Source organism: Cuculus canorus, chromosome 3, assembly GCF_017976375.1.
Source record: "Cuculus canorus isolate bCucCan1 chromosome 3, bCucCan1.pri, whole genome shotgun sequence".
NCBI classification, from domain to species: Eukaryota; Metazoa; Chordata; class Aves; order Cuculiformes; family Cuculidae; genus Cuculus; species Cuculus canorus.
In genome coordinates this window covers 32617165-32638935 of record NC_071403.1, presented here as the reverse complement: position 1 = coordinate 32638935, position 21771 = coordinate 32617165, and the positions used below count along the sequence as shown (strand labels likewise).

At 37.4% G+C, this 21771-nt stretch overlaps 1 protein-coding gene and 1 long non-coding RNA gene across 2 annotated transcripts in view; one reads left to right on the top strand and one right to left on the bottom strand.

Annotated features, from left to right (window-relative positions):
- Positions 1–4353: 4353 nt before the first annotated feature.
- The window catches only part of SLC16A10 (solute carrier family 16 member 10), a 72572-nt gene continuing 55154 nt past the window's right edge, over positions 4354–21771 (bottom strand). Inside the window, exons 4-6 of the mRNA XM_009564850.2 lie at positions 8244–8387; positions 6158–6386; positions 4354–4591 (exon numbers count right to left, since the gene is read on the bottom strand). Coding sequence (XP_009563145.2) covers positions 4356–4591; positions 6158–6386; positions 8244–8387 — 609 coding nt within the window. The 3' untranslated portion in view covers positions 4354–4355. The remainder of the gene's footprint in view (positions 4592–6157; positions 6387–8243; positions 8388–21771) is intronic.
- Positions 8400–21682, top strand: LOC128851660 (uncharacterized). Its single transcript, XR_008449055.1, has 4 exons — positions 8400–10261; positions 11955–12074; positions 15224–15324; positions 21555–21682. It is a non-coding gene; the product is annotated as an uncharacterized LOC128851660 (long non-coding RNA).

Genomic DNA, 21771 nt, shown 5'->3' with positions numbered 1-21771 from the left:
AGCATGTGCGAGAACTGCCTTCACTAACTCTTGTGAGCTGATTCAGCCTCACACTTCCCAACAGCTTGCCTAGGCTGTCAGGCTATGGCTTTTCAAAGGTTCAATGCAGGGAGGAAGTCCGAGAAAGGAAGGCAGGGAAGCACTATCCATGGCTAAGATGGTGTGCAGCAGCTTAGACAGTCCAGTGTCTCCAAACGGGAGGGGGAATGTATATGCCCAGACATCATACGTGAAGTGCCAAAGGAGAAAAGCGTCAGTCATCTAGCTCATCTGATACTGGATATTCCCTGAAGGAGAGCCACGGAATGGCTATGTCATCTTTGACTCCAGAAAGCAATTTAGGAAAGCTCACAAATGGTCACTGAAAGTAAGCTTAGAAAAAAGAGTGGTGAGGCACTGGAAAAACTTAAAATACAAGAGTGGTGAGGCACTGGCACAGGTTGCCAAAGGAAGCTGTGGCTGCCCCATCCCTGCAGTTGTTCAAGGCCAGGTTGGATGGGGCCTTGAGCAGCCTGGTCTAGCAGGATGTGTCCTTGCCCAGGCAGGGGGGTTGGAACTGGATGATCTTTAAGTCCCTTCCAACCCAAACTATTCTATGATTCTATGAAAAAAAAAAAAATGTTAAAGCTGAATGACTATCTGCATGAAAGAAATTATAATGAAGAGTCTGTTAATTTGAAGTCTTAGTTTGAGACTCGTACAGGTCCTTTAGCATGTAGCCAGAGAACATCCAACATTTTTTTATTATATATTGTTGCATAGCTGAGCTGTAAATAAGGACCTAAAGGGTTTTCATTACTTCAGACTCTTTACTGAACAGATACATTAAGATTTACAAGGAGCTCATACCTACTGAAAAGACACGTTCGCCATACATAACACCAACGTCTTGCTCAAAATTAGTCTTAGGTTTCAAGATCTGGTGTATTAAATTACAGTGCAGAGCAGGACTGTAAATGTCACACAGCCATTTTAAACTAACCTCATTCTACTCAATTTCTTCTTAAGCTTAGCCTAAGAATATTTAATGGAGAAAAAGGAAGAGGATTACTCTGTTCGTAGGATGGGAGAGCAAAGTCTATGAAAAGTACTCTGAACTGTTCTCAAGAGAGGGATACATCTCAATGAGCTAAGGGTTTTCTCCAACTAATCTGGTATTTTAGAATATTGAGAATTTTAGATTCTAATATTTAAAATATTTAGATTTTAGAATCTACCCCTAAACAAGATGAAATCTGCCCTGCTTTAGGTCATCAAAACAGAAGTTCAGCAGGTTTCCTACAAACTGGTTTTCACACCTAAAATAACATTTTGTTACAAAAAAGTTTACATTTACTCAAATTAAAATTGACTGGTGCTTTTTTCTCTTCAGAGCAGCAACTGCTACTACAGTATGTGATAATATTTTTCATAATGTACTAAAAAGTTGTGTTGGGGGTTTTGTGGTTTGGGTTGGGTTTTTTTGTTGTTTTTTTTAAAGGGAGACAGCTACCTTAATTTTTAAAGCCTCAGGGCATATAGAATCCAGTATCTCTCTAAGTTTTTCAGTGGTTAGTTAGCCTCCCCACTAAAAAAACAATCTTTGCTTTAATCTCAGCTGCATCTCACCTAGCTTTAGGACACTATCATCTTCTGCTTATGTCCAATAGAAAAAGTTCTTTATTGGACATTTCCCTCATAGATGCAAGCTAACAGTAAAGATGCCAACTGAATTTTCATGTATTAATTTACTTTATTATTTTACCTTTCCTGAAATTGCTCTTTCCGAAACCTGCCCAATTTTAACAGTGTTGATAGCTTCAATTATTGTAATATCACCACACCAGCGTAGCCTCCTACCCCTAACTCTGCTTCCCTCTTGCCTGACCCACATTTCAATAGCTGTTTTACCATAGTAATCACTCCTAAACTGCTATTCACTCATCCTACCCTCTTCCTGGAGTCTCTAGGGGTTTATATTTCTTTTTTAAAAGCTGTCCTTCATATTTGTGAGCATAATTTACATTTTTAGTTACTCAAATATGAGAGTTTGGAATGAATACATTTCTAAAGGGTATGGCAATAATTAGTCTATACTATCATTATACTATTTCTGTATAATTTCTAAAACTTAGCAACAACTATTTTATATTCTCTCTCAAATAATTTACATAGATACAGAGTAGCAGGTAAGGAAAGATGCCACAATCACATCAAGATGTCTGACCACAATGATTTCAAATTGAATTAATGCTAAAAAGCAGCCTTATTTTTGCTTAAAACCTCAAAGCTAAAACAGATTAAATTTAAGATCTGGGATGAATAATTTTTCATAACAAAGCAATAGAAAATGAGGTTTTCACCACAATTAACACCTTTTGTATTGCCCAAATAGAAGATAATACTGAATAACATGTTCTACAGAAATACTCCAGACAAGATCAGCATAAGCCGTCAACATAATCTCTGTTATGAAGGCAGCATTTTGTAGTCATTGTAGTTAACAATACTATGACTATTATAATGAAATTTTTAGCACTTATGAGGTGCAGAAACAAGTCCAAGTGAACCGAAAAGGAGCTCTGTTTTACAGACTAGGGATTTTTTTTCCACCTGCAAGTCCCTCCCCTACAACTCTAACATTTTACGATCCCATTCTTTTAAACCTCACTCATGTAAAGCAAGGACTGCAATTCTTTAATATAAATAAGTATAAACTTTGGTCTCCAATAATTAAAGGACTTTTATGACTTGATAGATGTAAACGTTATTCTATGCAGTAGTATTGCTAACATGATGTTTTATATCACACATGTGCATGGGCTTTCTGAGCAATTTACAACTGTGGAGAAAGAAAATTAATAAGAACAGAAAAGACAATAAAGATTATAATTTTTAAATGGTATGCCTCTGGTTTATATAAAGATCAGGTATTTAACTGATTAAGAAAATGCACTTCAATGTGCATCTTATCTTCAGATCACATTTAATTTACTCTTTCTTATGACGCTTCTAAGCAAGAAAACAAGAATGATTAGTATTGAATGGACCTGAAACAGAACGATTCATTATTCCACTGCACTGCTGTTCTGTATCTACAAATGAACAGTCTACTTGGAAGTGTTTTATGATAAACTGAAAAGCGGTGTTTTCATCTCAAAGTATTATGCTTTCAAATATTTTTCAGAGAAAGAGGTTCTCAGAAATACATACTTGTTAAACAGTGCATAATACCTAAGAATACATAAGTAATAGGCCCATTTTAGTATGTTAAGAAAGCAACAGGACATGCAAAGACGTTTCTTTGCATTTGAATAAAACATGGAGCTAAATCCTACATGCAACTCAACACAGCCATAAGGACCTATAATAAACCTGCATGTTCACTTAGTGCAAATATCTTTGTTGTACATCATTGTGATATTTCCACATCAAAAACTTACTATTGCACGTATTCAGTGTATTCTTTAAAGCTGTCTTGTTTTTAAGACTAAAAAACAGAACCTAACAACAATAATTTGAACTTTAGTCTAATTCACAATACTGCTCCAAAGTATTACTGTCAATACAATTTCAAAACTACCAGCTGTTCTGAGGTTTAGCTGAAAAACGTATGCATATACATTAATAGTATTGCCTTCACCCATTAAAAAAAGAAATCTATCATTCAGCAGCTTTATTTCCAAATGTGTTTGCACTTGGAGCTTAGTTTGCACATATTCAAAACCTGTACCCATCAAATATGTCATCCTTCATGTTCTTTGGGCTATTGTGAAATGCTGGAGCAATGCAAAACTAGGTGAATGCTTAAGCAAACTGAGCAGGCTGGGATATGTAGAGAAAATGAAACATATGTTCAATAATTTAGCTTTCTAAGGATTTTAGCAAGACTTGAGGCAATCAAAGATGCATATTCGTGTTCATTATATAGGACTGTAAAAGACTAAAACAGCATGAGAAACTTCAAAAAAAACAAATCGGTCATAGCAGCTACTACCATTTTCCAGTACAAACACCCACAGGTGTCTGCATTGGATGGACCATAAAATTCATTGAAGGATCCTAGGTAGTGCGCCAAAAGCAGCTTTCACACTTCCAGAAATAGGTTCTGATGAATTAGAAAAATATTCTTTTCACATGCAGAATCACCACACACACACACACACTAGTGCTACAAAACTTGAAATACCTTGAAAATGTGTCTTGAAATCAAACTCAACAACTCATCCAAAAAAAAGTTCAATGGTATAAAAGCTTCTTATAGCAGTTTTGCAATTTGAGCTGCTCAAAACTCCTTTAGTATCTTATAGTATCTTCAGGCAGAATGTAGAAATTAGCTTCAGTAGAAGGTCGGACTGGTACAGGAAAAGAAAGCATCAAACACCAGATTCTATTTCTTTGTCTGGCTTTTCTGTAGTGCCTGACACTGAAGTGTTTTCATTTTCCAGCATTTTCTCAGTAGTTTCTCCATCAACAGGTTTTGCTCTTTCTTTTAACTTCTGCCGCTCATGGACCCAAGGGATGAAACACAATATAGCTCCGCCAATAAGAGGAGGGACTCCAGCCAGGTAGAATGCTACATCATAGGTGCCAAGGTGATCGCGCAGGAAACCTGGAAAGACAGAAAGTTACCACTGATAAGTAATGGGGCCTTGAAATGTGCAAAAAACATCTTTTCTTTGATTTTAGAAACTTGGGAGCTGGCACAGATTATTATGACTAACGAAACTACCTGATGGCCAAATATCAGTGTATATATAGGCAGAAAGGTATTCCAGACTTGATTTAAAGACTCTGAGTAATTAAGTACTTGGTATTGTCACCACTTGACCGCTTAATTACCACTCATCACTGATAGCCATGTACCATATTTCATATTTGAAAGTTGCTTATTTCAGCTTCTCCAGCACTTGAATCTTGCAAGGAGTCAGAGAAATTCTCCCTCTTGTTAACAGTTGCCTTTGATCAAGGCGTCTCTTAATCTTTTTCTAGATACACTGCATACAGTGCATTCCTGGTAGTCTCATTAAAAAGTGGTTTGGCTTGGAAGGGACCTTAAAGATCATCCAGTTCCTACCCCCATGCCATGGGCAGGGACACTTTCCACTGGATCATGTTGCTCAAAGCCTCATCCATCCAGGCCTTGAACACATGGATGGGGCATCCATGACTCCTCTGCACAACCTGTGCCAGTACCTCACTACCCTCATAGGAAAAAATTTTTGCTAATCTCTCATCTAAATCTCACTTTTGGCTTAAAACCATTCCCCTTATCCTATCACTGCACTTCCTGAAAAGGAGCTCCTCCCCATCTTTCCTGTAGCCCCCCCTCCAAGTACTGGAAGGCTGCTATAAGGTCTTCCCAGAGCCTTTTGTTCTATTCTCTATCCTAAACAAGCGCCCCCTCTCTCAGCTTGTCCTCGTACGGGAGATGCTCCAGCTCTCTGATCATCTTTGTGGCCCTCCTCTGGACTCACTCTAATAGATCCGTGTCCTTCCTGTGCCGAGGACTCCAGAATTGAATGTAATAGTCCAGCTGAGGTCTCCCAAGAGCAGAGTAGTTCAGAGTTAAGTCTTACTAAGTATCTTTCAGTAGCACTCAAGACCTTACAGTAAATTATGATTTTCAAATCATCAGTGGTAAGGATTACAGCTTAAGCTATTTCTAGCTCCCAAGGAACGTCCAGTTTTCATCTTCAAAACTTGTACTTTGTTAAACCATCTTCCAACAAAGAATAAAAAAGCCAGTGTTCCTACTTATAAGAAGCAATTAAAGTGACTGGAGCTTTTATCCTCACAATTGGTTTTGCATGAGCAAATCTTGGAGTCCAATTAATTTTCAAGTTCTAATTTGAAGTTCTTCTGTCACACAAACAACATACGCTGTCACCTCAACAGCATGGAAAGCGTCAGATCCTCAATCCAACTGGAAATCTCTCTTTCTTTTGAGGAATGTTTTACTTTGCATAAGTTATTTTAAAAAAAGACTGAAGCAGTTTTCAAAGAGTACAGTAAATTAATAACCTAGATGCAGCAGTTAAATTCACCATATATTCGGGAGCACACTGGAAATTCTCAGTATGTAAGTGCACTGCCTATGAAGTCAGAACAGAAAACATGACCTAAAAGTCATGCACCCACAGAAGCACTTACAGGCGCAGACCATACCCATACCTACCTGCAACAGGTGGACCAACTGTCATAGGTATCGACATGAGTCCTAATAGAAATCCAATGGCCTGGGAGACATTCTGAGCCCCAACAAGCTCAAAGGCAATAGGAGCCATAATGCAAATGAAGCACCCATCAAACAGGCCCATGAAGAGGCAGACAGCAATGAGACCTCCAAAGACGTGGCAGAGTGGAATCATCATAGACATCAAGCCAATAAAGAAGAATGAGGCCACCTAAACATGATCAAAGGAAAAATATAAAAACATGTTGCATTAAATTAGCAAAGATAAAGGGAACAGATGCATTTTCTTGCATTTGTAGTGTATTAAATAGTCTGCCTGTATTTACTTTACAATAAATAGAAGCGTTTTCCCTGGAACACAAAATGCAATCAGAGAAATTCCACTACCCATTTCACAAGTTTCGCAAATGCATTTGCAACTGACTACCCTACAGTGGTTATTGTAAGATCTTTTCTTGTGTACCAAAAGTTTTTGAAAAGTGAAGAACCTCTTCCTAATATCCAACCTAACCCTCACTGGCACATCTTCCTGTCCCTTCCTTGGGTTCTGTCAACCGTCACCAGAGAGGAGAGATCAGCGTCTGTTCCTCCCCTTCTGAGGAAGCTGTGGGAAACATGCTATTCCCTGCCATTCTTGTAGGGATGGGACCAATTCTCAACGCAAGACTTCTCTGCCAGCACCCCCAGTACAACCATAATGAAAGGCAGAAGCCTCCTATGCCAGCTGAACACAGGGTTTCCTCCATCCCCGAAACCAGTCTAGACATTCACAGGAAAGTTCTAAGAGGAAAGAGGTTTCATTTGCATTAGTCAAAATTGATTCTTAAATAATTTTTGCATAAGATAGGATAATAGGATGAACTGTTGGATAAATCTGAACAATAACTGAGGTGAATATTCACTCTCTCTAAAAAATGCCAATTTGAAAGAGGAGAGCTGAAGATGCTGGAGTGTGGCTTGGCAAAAGTTAACATGTTTTTCCTGCTTAAAACCAAGTGAAACCAACAGTACTCCGAAGCATCCTAGTTCACGTCCTAAACAGAAAAGTTTCAGTTCTAGCTGTTCAAGGAAGAGAATAAAAACGCTTGTGATTTTACTCCAGGTTTGGTATTTATGCTTTGTAAATTGTGTATAATATCTCACTTTTTATCTTACTACTGACACTCCCTGAAAATTTAACAATAGGTATTAAATCAATGCAAATGAATGGGATGCAATCCCAGCTTCTATCATCAGGGAATCTAAATTCATGTTACTATGGCAACAAATACTCCATCTTTAAGAAAGGTGATTCTTTCAAGATTTTTTGTTCTCAATAGTGTAGTACAGATAATAGCCATTAGATGTCTCCCTTGTTATTAATTTTAACACAACAAAACAAGAACACCCAGTGGCTGATAACATGCAAGTTATTAACTAAAGCTTTTCAAAACATCTACACTAACACTGTTACTTTCTCAAAAAAATAGCCTTTATAAGTATGCAGGGGGGAAAAAGGTATATCCTCCTCCATCCCCAGGCTTCACCATTTCTGGAAGCTGTGACTTTTTCTGCAAATAACTCACTTCATTCAGCAAAATCTCAACTAAGGACCTCATATTCCCATGGCCTTATCAGTGTACGCTATGCACAGAACATAACTGACACCAAATTATCACGTATCAAAGATCAAGAAGAAATCCAAAATCCTTAGAGGAATACAGAAAAAGTCATCTTCCTTCATGTATTATGAAATCACAGGACAAAACAGGCAAAGCAGAATCTAGAGACTCCCCAAAGTTTTTCCCACTCACATGCAAACGAGTAGTAATTTCTTTCATTCCCAGCTCAAAATAGCCAGTAGCTAGTCCACATGTTGAAAAACAGCATTAAAAAGAGAAAAAAAAATCATAGCTTCATGAACTCCGTACAGAAGGCTCCTGGTATCAAAACCCATACATTAAGACTCCTAGAATTTGAAATTTGTCAAATTTGAATCTCCAGTTATTTCTGCTTACTTAATAGTATCTACAATGAAAGCTTTCAGCACATTGTCTCTATATTTCTTCAGAGCCATGTGAAAACATACCTGTAAATAAACTTTCTTTGCACCAGGAATATAATCTGCAACTCTGCCAAAAACCAATCTGCCAACTCCTGAAGTAATGCCCAGACACAGCAGAAGCACTTCTTCTGGCACGCTGTCACCAAATCTGTCTTTTACGTGCTTCATCTGTTTAAAGAGAAAGTTGAGAAAATAAACTGGCTTTACAATTTATAAGGAAGTTAAACCTTAGAAAACTTGAGTTAAATAATCTGTGAATCTCAGACAAGTATGGCTACAAGTGGTCAACTAACTTACTCCGCTTTTACAGATCTTAGGACAAATTTTACACTGGTCTATCAGTATTAAGTGCAATATAATAAGAACAATCTGAAAACATGTTGCTTTATTCATAATTAAGGAACTTATTTCAAGAAAACATAAGGCTGCTTCTAATACCAAGAAAATCAAAGAGAATCCAGAAGTGTCCTCGCCGACCACATTTAATTTACTAGTTATAGGTTTAACATAACACAGAATCCACAAAGATGTCCAGAACCGATTGCTTCACTGGCCAGGGCATGCTCTCATATCTGAAGGTACTGTACTATTAATGGGTGTCACTGCAGTACTGTGCTGTACGTTAAGACAGAGGTAAGTGCTACCAAACTTATAAGATAGGGCAGGAGCAAGAAGCAGAAGGGCAGAGAGCTGGAGGCCAGACAGCACGAGCAGTGGCCCCTCCAGCCTGCCTCATTATGAGATCCAAGATTATCATGACATCCAGAGGCAAGGAGGAAGAAGAGCAGGAACCACTTGCAGTATCCAACACAATAGCAAAGACTTCCAGGAGAAGGTGCAGCTACAACAGCAAATGAATGTTGAGAATAATTTATCAGCCACTTCAGCCTGAAGAACTGAAGCAACTGACTGACAGTTCTGACAGCAGAACAACTACAGTGTCATGAACTATCGCTGCAGGTAATTCTAACTCTTTGAGTCATATTGAAATTTAAAAAAAAAAAAATAAAAAGCTTGGGGTTTTTATATATTTTCTGGTTCCACAGTATATTTTAAAATGAACCACAAAGACCAAAAATTACCCATAAGAAAAGTTTTTGCACAATCGCTTTTTGAAACACACTTGGCAATACCAAAAATGCCAAAGTGAGCATTAGGAGATGCAGAAATCATTTGCATAGTGCCACAATCTCTGTGCTTATAACTAGTTCTGAACAAGAAACTGTAAGGACTTGGAAGTGTGAAGAAGCAAACACAAGAAACTTATTTTAAGTAAAGATGTAGTAAAACCATTTGAGACTAGATGACCACAGGCAGACAGACCTGGCTACCAGAAACTGTAAACCTGTTTGTTATTAGTTCCAATTATGTGATATCACTTCAAGTTAGAGAAGCCGTCTTTTCCTGTTTATAAAGTGTAAAAGCCAAGTTTCAGTAAATACTTCTATAGCAAAATAGTCAAGAGTCTTTCCTGCCAAAATGTTAACACACAAGTAGAAGCCTTCTTCCCCCCAACATAAACAGGATTTGCTGAGTGATGGCGATTTTGTTAAGTATAAAATCAATGGGGTTTTGTTTAAATACCACAGGAAGTCTATTAAATCTAATATTTAATTTGTACCATATAATTTATTTTTGTCAGAAAAGAAAAAAAATAAGGGTTAGTGGGTTTGTTTCTGAAGAAAAACTTCTTAACTTCAATTGAAAACAGATGCTTGCTCTTCCTACTTTTGAAGTTATTTTTTTCTTTGCTTCTTAAGGCACATTTGGGAACAGAAGCTGGTGAATTTTTTCTTCTGGAATGATATATAAACATGAAAGATAAAGTTGTATTTCTTTCTGTCAAAGGTGAGAAGAGGAAAGGCTGACAGTTTTCCCACCACTACCTCTATGTTCCTGTCAACACCTGCTGACCCAGCCAGCAAAAGAAGCCAAGGTATTTTCTGCCATTCTTGTCACGTGTTCCACTCTATGTTTTTGCAGCCTCTAGCTTGTTTAAATAGGTGACCTGGTTCATCCGCTCACAGGAGGCTTTTCAAGAGGTAAGATAAAACCCTAGATCTAGATAACTATTAACCCTGCATCTGCAACTGAGTAACTACATTTTTCAAAGCAGGGCTCCGAGGGTGAAATGCTGTTCTCTTAGATGAATGGGGGGGGGGAAATACTGGATTCTATCAGCTCCGTAGGTAGGAAAATAACCACTATTCATCTCAATCTTCAAATACCTAAATAGTATTTTTATTTTTTATTTTTTTTAGCTTTCACTCCTCTTAAGCACACCATAACCTTAAAGAGAGCTTCCAAGTAGACGTAAGGAGAAACTTTTTCACTAGGGAGGCAGTGGCACAAGCTGCCCAGAGAGCCTCTTTCCTTGGAGGTTTTCCAGATCCAAGTGCACAAAGCCCTGAGGAACTTGGTCAGATCTCAGGGCTGACACTCTCATCCTCAAGAGCATATTCAGTCTTCAGTGATACAGTCACTAAATAAACTGCAAGTAACAGCAGTATTATTAACAAAGTATCTGAAAATATTCAGGATTAATTCCTTACCATAAGTGCTAGCTCATTTTGGACTTTCTTGTAATTAGGGGTTAAATAAAATTTTTTATTTATTTATGATAAAGTAGTCCAAACAAGATTCAGATTTTCACAAATTTTCAGCTGACAGAACTACTCAATAATCCCATGATGGGCAATTAGTTCTGAACCTTCTTAGGCAGCACCTCATGCATTAATGCAGAACTAATGCTGTAATCAATATGATTCTTTAGGCATTATCTACTGCAGTCAAAAGGGGACCCAGGCATACAGCAGGTGCATTGAAGGCCAGAGCATTTCCCTATGGCTTTTGCCTGTTCTTAGTACTGTAACTGGCTCTTCACTCTGAGCTGTATGTATGCTGAATTGCAGGTCTGATTTTCTCAAATGCAGAAAAGGCCCGTAATTTTGGCTGAGACAAGCAGTACAAGATTTTGCAGACTAGCGTGTCTTCTTTGCTATTTTAAAGTAAATTATCTTTGTACAATCCCAGTTTCCAAAATAAAGACAGCACCAGCATTTTAACTTATATGCTTGCTCTCTGTTACCGGGGTTACATACATAGAACAACACATCGTACTGTCCAAATACTCATTACTGCTAGGAGAAGGACTAGAAGAAAGATCAGCCACTGCGTAGTGGCTAGCATGCTTTCAGATAGACTGTCTCGGGTAACCTCTTCCCATTCAACCAATATCCAGATGGGCCAAAATCTTCCATTCAATGCACACATATACATGACTATACTCATGCACTGAATCAAAGCTAGAGAGAACAATCTGAGCATAGCTCCAGTTTCTTTTTCCAAACGCAAATAAGCTGAATCTGAAAGAAGTGGTAATGAACTAGTAACAGAATTCTTTCTGTCAACTGCTTTCCTCCTGTGTATATTCCATTTTGGGAATTCCCAATCAACTTTAACACCTTAGTAGTGTTAATGCAATGAAATTTTTCTCAACAAAAGAGATGGCCAACAGCAATATATAACCTAGAAAAGTTTGAGCACATAAAATCCAGCATTTTCTTCAAGTCCTGATGTCTGACACTATCCTTGCACTGGTTCTGAATGAAAAAAGGAAACCTCTAGAGGGTAGTGGTGGTACCATTGGTAAATTGGAGATACTAACTGCTCCAAATTAACAGTTTACTGAAAGAGCTGATGGCAGTTTCTTTGGTTTTGATTTTTCTTTCCCAGATAGGAAAACAACAACCTACACAATCTTCTCATTCTTCACACTTTCCAGAAATGCATAAGTTCTATGAAAATCCAGGCAAAACTATGCTTCCTCGGAATGCAAAGTGGTGAGCTATGCCTGTAAGTAACAAAGATGCATGTGGTGTCAGACGAATATCAAATATAACTTTACAGAAAAAACTATGAATGGAGACTGCATCTATCATAGGGCTCATGGCATGGAGTCTTCTCTGAGGTATAAGCACTTGTAAGATCCAGAAACTGCTTTAATACTGGACTTTTTCAGTACTAATTTGCCTTCTTAGCCACACAACAATTTTAAATCCAGATGTATAATGTATGAGACTTAGCCATCAATGGCTATACCTCCATAAGCTATTGATTTGATGTGGCTCCCAAAAGCCCATTCAGTATCATTAGAAGACACAATGGCCCTGTCATTCCATCACTCAGATTTTTTTCCTAGCTGTAAATGCAAGAAAGGCAAGAAAAAAAATAAACTAAGCGCATGTCTGAGTAAGGGTATTAGCAACTGACAGGACACAAACAGAGTAGATACAGGTAGAAAAATTACACTAGTGCTCATCTTTAAGATTACAATTGGATCTTCCAAATATCAGACAACTAAAAGCTTGGGTGTATTTCATACACGTTTCCTGAGAAAAAGAACTGCCTTACTGATGATGTACAGCTCTTTCTGTATTGTTAGTACCACCACACAGCAGCCTTCCTTCAATGTACAAGTCAACCACATGCCTGAACAAGCAGACTCCTTTGAAGGCCTAGAGAAAAATATGAACTGTTGCCTTAATAATGATATATCAAGAACTTCACAGTGAACTGTCCTAGAAGAACTGAAGATCGTGGAAGAAGTTTTAGGATGTGCTGAAAAACAGAGCATAAAGTAATTCTAGACAAATCATTCTTTATTCTCTAACATAAGAACTCACTAAAAAACTGATAGGGGAGGCAGGGGAGATAAAAAAACCTTGATTACCACAGAACTGTACGATACTAGGCACAGGGAAGATAACTTAATGTAAATACATTTCTGGTCCAGACTCCACTTAAACTTTTACTTATGAGCCAAAAAGTAGAACAGAATCCATACATCATGGAGATTCAGAACAAGTATAGTCTGAATTTCATTATTAAAACTGAACATAACAGTTAACAGGCTAACTGTTAAGACTGTTTAACAGGAAAGGTTAAGAACTCAGACTAGATTAAGAAAAGTCAATTACATAGTTAACTATTCCTTCCCCCCACAAATAGCTAGTCCTAAAGAAATTTACCCTAAAAAAATAACAACTAAAAAAAAAAAAAAAGAAAATCTGAACTGTCAGTGTTATCTTTAAGATTATGTGGAGGATGAGTGTGATCCTGGAGATGAAAACAGGCAACTGATAGCATAAAACTTAAATTAGAGAAACCAAGACAATGTTTGTTAACCAGTTAACCTTTTTTTCTACTTAAGAGTCACAAATGCTAATTATTTTTAAAGCAATTAAACCAGTCCTCAGGTCTTGAGAAGATGAATGCCAGTTGGTAGGCCTGAGAAGTATGCAGGGGACAGTGCAAGAAAGCATGTTGGGAACTGAGAAAAGCCTGAAACATTGGGGATAACCCCTATACACTGCAGCACAAGCCAGTCCATGACTTCTGCTCTTCCACTCCACATCATCTCTCAGGATATTTTCAGGTCCTATCCTCTGCTAGTAGCTCCTGGAGGTGCCAGGAGTGACTGGACCTCCTTGGAGCCACAAGAGGCAACATAAAGAAATGGGCTTAACAATACTGGTGGATTGGTGTGGCTTGGGTGACAGCTGCAAAACAGATAAAGAACACACATATCTGAGGAAGCTCAAATCACCAAGAAAAAGGAGGAGGAATAAAGCCAGGGATACTCAAGAACTTGAAGTGTTACATATATCTGAGAACTGAGAGTTACATTGTCAAGTAATACACCCTTTTCAAGCATTTTTTAAATTGCTTCTCATTTGTGAATACAATCCACAACTTACAGTCTTAGTTCTATCTGTCCCTGTAGCTCAAAGCAGTGTTTCCTGGGCCTATCTTACTCTCAAAACTCAACTAGCCCATGTCCAAAATTAGCTACTAAGTCCTAAAGAGCTACAAGTCAATCGCATTAACTTGAATTTCCAGAATAACAGCAGAAAAAGAAACAAAACCAGAACTAGTTGTAAACATCTAACAGGCAGCATAGATTTGGGGGGGGTGGGGGTGGGGGGTGAAAAGCAATCCTAGTTTCTTTCTCTAACATGGTAGGCAGAAAACCTTGACAGAGGGAAGGACAGATGTAACAAACCTTGACCTTGGCCAGCATTTTGAAATTCTCTCAGACTTAAGGATTCTCACAAGCAGGTTTAGAATACGTGACTCAAATGGACCAGCTGTAAAGATGGATGTTCAAAAGTTTGGGAAAGCAACTTTAGAGAGTAGTCAATTAGTGGTTCGTTGCAAAACTGAAGATGCCAAAGAAGACTCCATAAAAAACTGCCCAAATCTACCGCTTTTTAACATTTCCTTTAGTGATATGGACAGATACTTTCTATGAAACTCTCTATGAAACAGAGAATATACTTATTAAATTTGCAAATTACATCAAGTGATGAGTATTGCAGGCACTCTAAAGAAAAAGACTGGAATTCAAAATCATCTTTGCAACCCGCATCTAGGTCAATAGTGGGAAATAAATACTATTAATTCCTATTAAAATACTGAGGTAAATAATATTAAATACTACATGAAGTAAAAAAATCACATGCATGACTACAACATGGAAGAATGATGTGGCAACAGCTCTTTAGAAAGGCAGCTGAAGGTTTCACACATTAAACTTCAGCATATTCTAATTATGTCATCATATTGCAAAAGTAATACAATATATCAATTCATGACATGATGTGACCTTCACATACTGCTCAGTATTGGTAAGGCCTCAGATGAATTATGCCCTATTTTGAACATTACTCATTGAGGACAAGGGCCACGTGAACAGAATCAAAAAAAGACCTAGCAATAAGCAGAAATTTGATAAGCATGACTTATGAAACAAAAGATTAAGAGAAATATTTTAAAATGTCCTTTACCAAAATAAGTCTGTATTTTAAAAAAATGGGTAAATTGGATAAAGCAATGGAATCCCCCCAGCCTTATTTTCTAGGAATCATGAAGTGATTTGATAGATGTCTTGGTATAGTCAGGAATACATATTTATTGAGTATTATTTTTTTTTTTTTTTTAAGTTCTAGCTTAGTAAAACTCTGCTGGACATTCGATTAAAAGTAACCTTATGACTGAAGGAAGCAATATGAAGACATGACCACTTAAATTTTACAAGCATAATGTAAGTAATTATTTTCAAGTCATTGTGACATTTACTAGTGTGATAAAGTGTTAACATGTTATAACTCATGTAATTAAAACTGACCATATTATATGCTATGCTAGGATTAAGAAATTACAGACTATCAAAACAACAAATTAAGATACCCTGTACAAATACTAAGTATTTACTATGTAAGAAGAAAATACTTCACTAACCACTGATGAGTAGATTGTATGCACAGGATTTATTAAAAAAAAACACCTTGGCTAATTGCTGTAAAAACCGTTTAAGATGGATTCTTAAAGCAACTAATAAAAGTGAACCAACTAAAACCTAACAGAGCAAGTCCATCCTCTTTACAATATTAAATTATAAGCTTATAGTATGGATTATTTTTATATTGTTTTATATTTTAATACTTTAAAAAAGGAAAATACATCTTATGTATTTTTTAATGTGAATACCTTGGCCTTAGCTTCCAATTAAATACAGTCAAACTCCATTAGCCTAGCTTACAAATATAAATAATAGAAGAAGACCGAGAAGGGTGTCTAAAAGCATATGCTACTTGTCCAGAAATAAGTGCAACGATACACTAACAAAATTAATTTTTGTTAAAACTAAGAACTGTTAGCAGTTACAGTTACTTCAGTCAAATGCCTAGTTTCCTTTCATATTTCTGCCTAAATTAGACATTGCTGGAAATATTAATCGCATACATTTTACAGAAAGTGTATATTTAGCCTCTGTCAATTCAGTTCAGCAAAGCTGAAGGTAAGCTTGCAGTTGACTATACAGGAGGACAAGTGGAACTAATGGTGTATTAACGAATTAAATTAAGTACTAAGTGGAAAAAGGGACATGCTAATACCATTACAATACAACAAGCAAGACCTTTACTGGACTATTGTGTTAGCTACAGCATTTATATGTCACAAAAGGACGTCTTCTCATTGCTGCTATGAAGATGTTTACTTTAGCCAAGTAGTCTTCTTAACCCAATTAAAAAAAAAAAAAAAGAGATAGGTTCTTTGAGAGACAGTTCAGAAACCTGAGCCTGATGCACCACACTGCTCTCTGGAGAAGCTTCTTAATCTTTGGATTGTAAGGAAGACCTTTAGTTTGACAAGTCAAGTAAAGTGAGTTGAGTATCTCTCAGCCTGAAAAACACTTTCAAAGATAGCCATGAGACTGATTCAAGGCCTCTGGAATTTACCACGCTGAAAAACTTGACAGGAGAAAGCTCATGCTCAGACAGGAAGATGGCAAAGGCAAAGAGAAACATTGTAAGCTGGACTAAGATCAGAATGAAAATAAGTGGATTTTTGCATCACTGAAAATAGTTAACCAGGAACAAAAAGCTTTTGTAAAAGGATGGGTTTCCATTTTACAAAATAATGCTGATAAGTATATTTTTCAACTCACCAGAAGAACTGGCACTAAGATTACCAGACAAGGTTGTAAGACTCATTTATGCGAAAAGAAAGCGGCTTATTACAGTACGTCCTAAAATGTACAATCATAAAGACTGTATTTCTTACCTATCTCAGAGAAAAACACAATAAGCAACTAATTTGGAGTTAACTGGTTAGTAAAATAGGGATTCATTCATCTATGTGTTACAACGCTACTGTCATCTTCCAAGAGAGGCTAACTTCCTTCTTCCACAACAGAGTTTGTGCTACTTTTATCAAGTCCCTCCGGACTAGATTTCTTCGATTCTCAAACCTTTAGTCAACTGCCAAATAGTTCTGAGGGTATCCATAACACTTTGATATTAGAGATCTCTTTATGGAGACAGTCTTAATCAGCTCAGCTTTCACAGAGCTGTGTGTTGTGCCTGTCTCATTCTACTGGGAAACACAGCAAAAAGCTCTTGCTAGAGCCTCAGTTCTAGATAGAAGTCCCAAATACACTGCCAAGTCTCTACCAGACCAGGGCCCAGAGAAACTGAATCAAGTAGTTATATCTTCATTTAAAGCACAATGAAAAGATGCTATTGATAGTCTATCATCCTCATACAGAGATACAGCCCTTACTCAGGATACAGACATTTATGTTCAGTTTTCTTTCCCGCCTGGGGCAATCCAAAACCACCTCGTCCTTTTCCTAGGAAACATTCTGCTCAGTGGTAAAGACAAATTTTAACCCAATCATCCAAAAACCTGGAAAATAGCTCACAACTTGATAATTACTGGCAATCAGAGTGAAAGAGCTAGGCTCCAGGATTTCCTCATAGGAAAATTCAAAATACAGGTAAAAAAAATTTACAAGTCAGAACAGGACTTAAAAAGCAAAAAGAGTTTCTGTGCAGCTTTTCTTAAAGTAGAAACTAGACAGAAAAACTGGTCTGTATGAGTGAAGGAAGGCGCTTCACTTAATTACACTTTTTAAGGAAAAAAGGTCAATAGTGATTTCAGGCTCCTGGGTGCTCATAGAACTTGAAGAGTTTAGTTCAGGTCAAGAAGCTTCAAGCATCTAATGACAGGATGCTGATCTACCATTAAAATAGCATTTAAAAAAAAAAAGAATACACTTTACAGTTTAATTTGACTTCAAACTACATGCTGTCTGCTATTGGAATACTTTGTATTATGCAAGAGTACATTAACTAGTGTGCTGTTGGAGACAGATACAAAGGAAACCAAAATATAACTCAGATCTTTCAATCTGCTAGTGTTGCACAGAGCTAAGGAAAACTGCTTTGCTCTTATCCTTAAACATTATCTTATTGTTTGTACCTGAGTATACCTGCCAACTAAATTTCTTTTTGTAAACTTCCTTCCAGTTTTACTTCTAAAACAACTCAGAAAACACGTGGTTTATTCTTTTCAGTTTCTACTCTTTCTGTACTTATACTTTTTATTCTTCTCCAGTACTTATTTGCAAAATAGAGTTCAAATATGCTTTCACAACAATTACAAGTACAACACAGGAAATTATTTATTTTCCTACTACCACTGCAATGTCAAAAGCGGACAATGTAGCCAAGAATAAATACTGCCAGATCAACATTGATGAACACCAGGAAAGAAACAGGTGCACAGGATAATTACAGAAGTGGAGAAAGGGGGAAAATTTCACTAACCTGGGCAGTCAAACTGCAGCAGATGTTGAGATCTGAAGGGAGATAAATGCAAAGATTAGAAAAGCAAGTAAAGCATGGGGAGCCACTGAAGAACTGGAGTCTCAGAGGTATCTGCTTTATAACAACATTGGACCTTTACAAAACCAGTGCCTTGTTAGTCTTCCATTGGAGACAAATATGGTAGATTAAAAGGATGAGAAAGGTAATAGTGCTAAAATTGTCAGCTACATCTACAGTTCTATTTTTTTTAGATTATCTATAGTATAGAGAAATATCTGTTTGACACAGTTATCTGTTAGTACTGGCCGTAAAAGACACTATCCTATCATTACAAAGCAGACTGACAGCAGATTCTAAGAAATCAAAGATGTCGTAGACTTCAGACAAATGACTGATACAGGAGATCTGAAGAAACGAAGGGGTTTCTTGAACAGCAGCTCATAAAAGCAAGCAAATATAGTAACAGAGGATGATTTTTTTACAGTTTGTGTAAAAAAATCCAGACATACCAATTAGTTATCAAACACTGTTTTACACAACACTTGAAAAGTAGCAAGTTTATGACATAATACAAGTGGTTCACAAAACAAAGGCTACTTACCTTACAAAAACTGAATTTCTTCAAGATGTGCTATATGTCAGCGCTTTACTGTGCATATGCATATTTCATATGTTTAAGTTTAGAGATTTTTGGTTACTAGAGTCCATACAGCATACATCACACTTTTCATCATGCTTTGCATTCAGACACAAAGTACAGCATTTATATCTGTGCTGCTATTTCTCTCCACTGTGGAATCCAAGGGCATAGAACTTAAAGGAAGGAGAGAGATGCAAGACTAGGACTGAGCACACAGAATGCACAACCTGAAGAGCTTCACCTATTGCAAAATATGTAACTGCTTCCTACTACGGCTCCTCGAGCAGATGCGTGTCCCACTACAGAGAACACAAAGCAACCACCATTGTGTATGCAGAGATGACCTCTCTTGCAAAGACAGCAACTTAAACACTGATTTCTCAAAGGAGGACTCTAATCTAGAGATGACACACCTGCCAATGTTTAGGGAACAAGACAGTAGGGGAGGCTTTAACAGTTACAAAAATATTTGTAAGCAATATTATGGATGATGACTAGGGTCTTTTTGCATAGAACATCCACTGTTGCAATGAGATTCATCCCGACTATCCTATAGCTTGTCCTGATACAGCAGTTCAAATCTGCTTAGAGAACCTTAGGTGATTTCTATACCCTTCATATTTTCCAGTATAATAATACTAATTGATGTAAAGCTTTTGCTTGGGAAGGGTGGAGTTTACAAGTGGGAAGTGGCTATTTTTCTGAACGGGCAGAATAAAGAGACTGGCATTTCAGAAACTGAGCCTATGAAAGTGAATAGAGCTTTAAAAGTACATAGCAAGAAATTCAGATAAGTTCCTAAAAATGGCTACAGAGGATCTCCTGAGAGCTTGGCTCTTCATTCCTCCACACTGATTGCACAGAAGACAGTTTTTATTGGCACATGTTATAGGGGGCAAAGGTTCGAACACTGACTTTGCAGAGCAGAATCTGATCTCTTATTAGAAAAAACAAGGCACATCACTGATACAGAGTGGGAAATTGCAAGAGACAAGTCAAAATAGCTGGCTGGTAAAGAACAGAGTTGAAGGACAAATCATCCTAGTTCAATTTAAGAAGGTGGTCCAAAGTGATAAATGATTTGTAGAACAGTTAAATCGCGTGAAGGCAAGAATCCTGCACTACAGAGGTGAATGAGGTTGGCGGGGGATATCAAGTCTAGCAACAAAAACCTGAATAATCTATATGCCATATCAGCAAGTCCTCCTGTTTATTTTCTTGTTTCTAAAGTGAAAAAGAGACTTCTCTTAGCTAAAGTACAGAAACAAAGTGGATGTTCCAGCCAAAGATAAAAGTACAGACCAGCAGACAACTATATTTCTGCCCAAGGACAGACTATGTGGGCACAGCACTAAACCCAGCAACCTCCAACTAGCAAACACAGAAGATCAGGAGATAGAGTAAGCCACACAGACAACAAATTAATATTTATCTGAGCTCTCTGACTTTGTGATGCAGCCTAGATTAGTTTGTTTATATGCATTAAAAAGTTGTTATGACTAACAAGTACTTTACAGAATTCCAGCCATCTCCACGCCCCTCACAGAAACAATAATGTGTGTCTTGCTAGGACGGCGAAGATTCGGAATGCCATTTAGCTTCCATCTGAGAAGCAGACTGTCTAACTGATCTAGCCTTTAAGTGCCCACCATCTATTTTGACAACATACCTGAAATACATTGCTTTAGAGCTTCCCTAAACAGCAGGACCATAAGCTTTCTCTCTGATAACAGAAAATAAAATTGCAGTATTGCCCATAGCTATCTTTAGGCCCCAAGATTGTCTAGAGAACAGATTTAGGAGTGCTGAAAGAGTTTACATTGAGGACACTATCTATCACTAAAACCAGTAAGCATCCTCCACTGAACTAGTTGCTCTGGATGTAAAAAGGTCGCCTGCAGACACTAAACTACTCTAGAATTTCAAGAAGGCAGAAGCATATATATATATATAAAAATACTTGTCTGCAGAACAGGCGAACCTTCAGCAGCCCATATCACAGATATTGCCTGGAATGTAGCACAATAATGTACATTTTCACTGTTGTGTTTTGATCCTCAAGCCTGAACAGGCTCTAGAACTTACCACAAAACAAGTTCACCCTTTCAAAGGGGGAAATCAGAGGCCACCATAACCTTCATTATGCCAAGGGAAAAGGTTTGACATCCAAGGGCTTAAAAACCCCACTGAGCTCTTTGATTAGGTCTCTAAATATTTCACCAATAAACATTTTCTGTAGAGAAGACCTGTCAGGGTTAGCCAGCTACCTCAAAGACCTGGGTTCAAATCCTCAAAGCTATCAATAATTCTAATGACAAGGTCCCTGGTATTGTTAATGTTTTTGACCTAACACAAGCTAATGAACTTCACACATGTAGCAATATAATGAAATGTTGAATTCTGAAAGTTAAGGCATAATAACTAGTCTCTCAATTACATTTAACTTCAGTTTTTGGATGAACAGGCTTCTGAAACCTATTATTTTTTGGAGATGAAAGTGACTAATTTCCCGTTTTCCAGGAAACTTCTTATTTTAAAAGATTACTTTTGGAAGGACAGCAGAAAGACTATGGGAGGTAATGAACAGAAAATTAAATGAACTGGAAGAACTTTCCAGAAGAAAGAGAGCCCAAGATGACTAGGTATGTTGGGTCATGCTGGCTCAAATGCTCAAAATGGGCCAAGGGGCCTCCAAAGGATAACACTGCAAGGCACTCAATCTGTCACGATGTTTGTG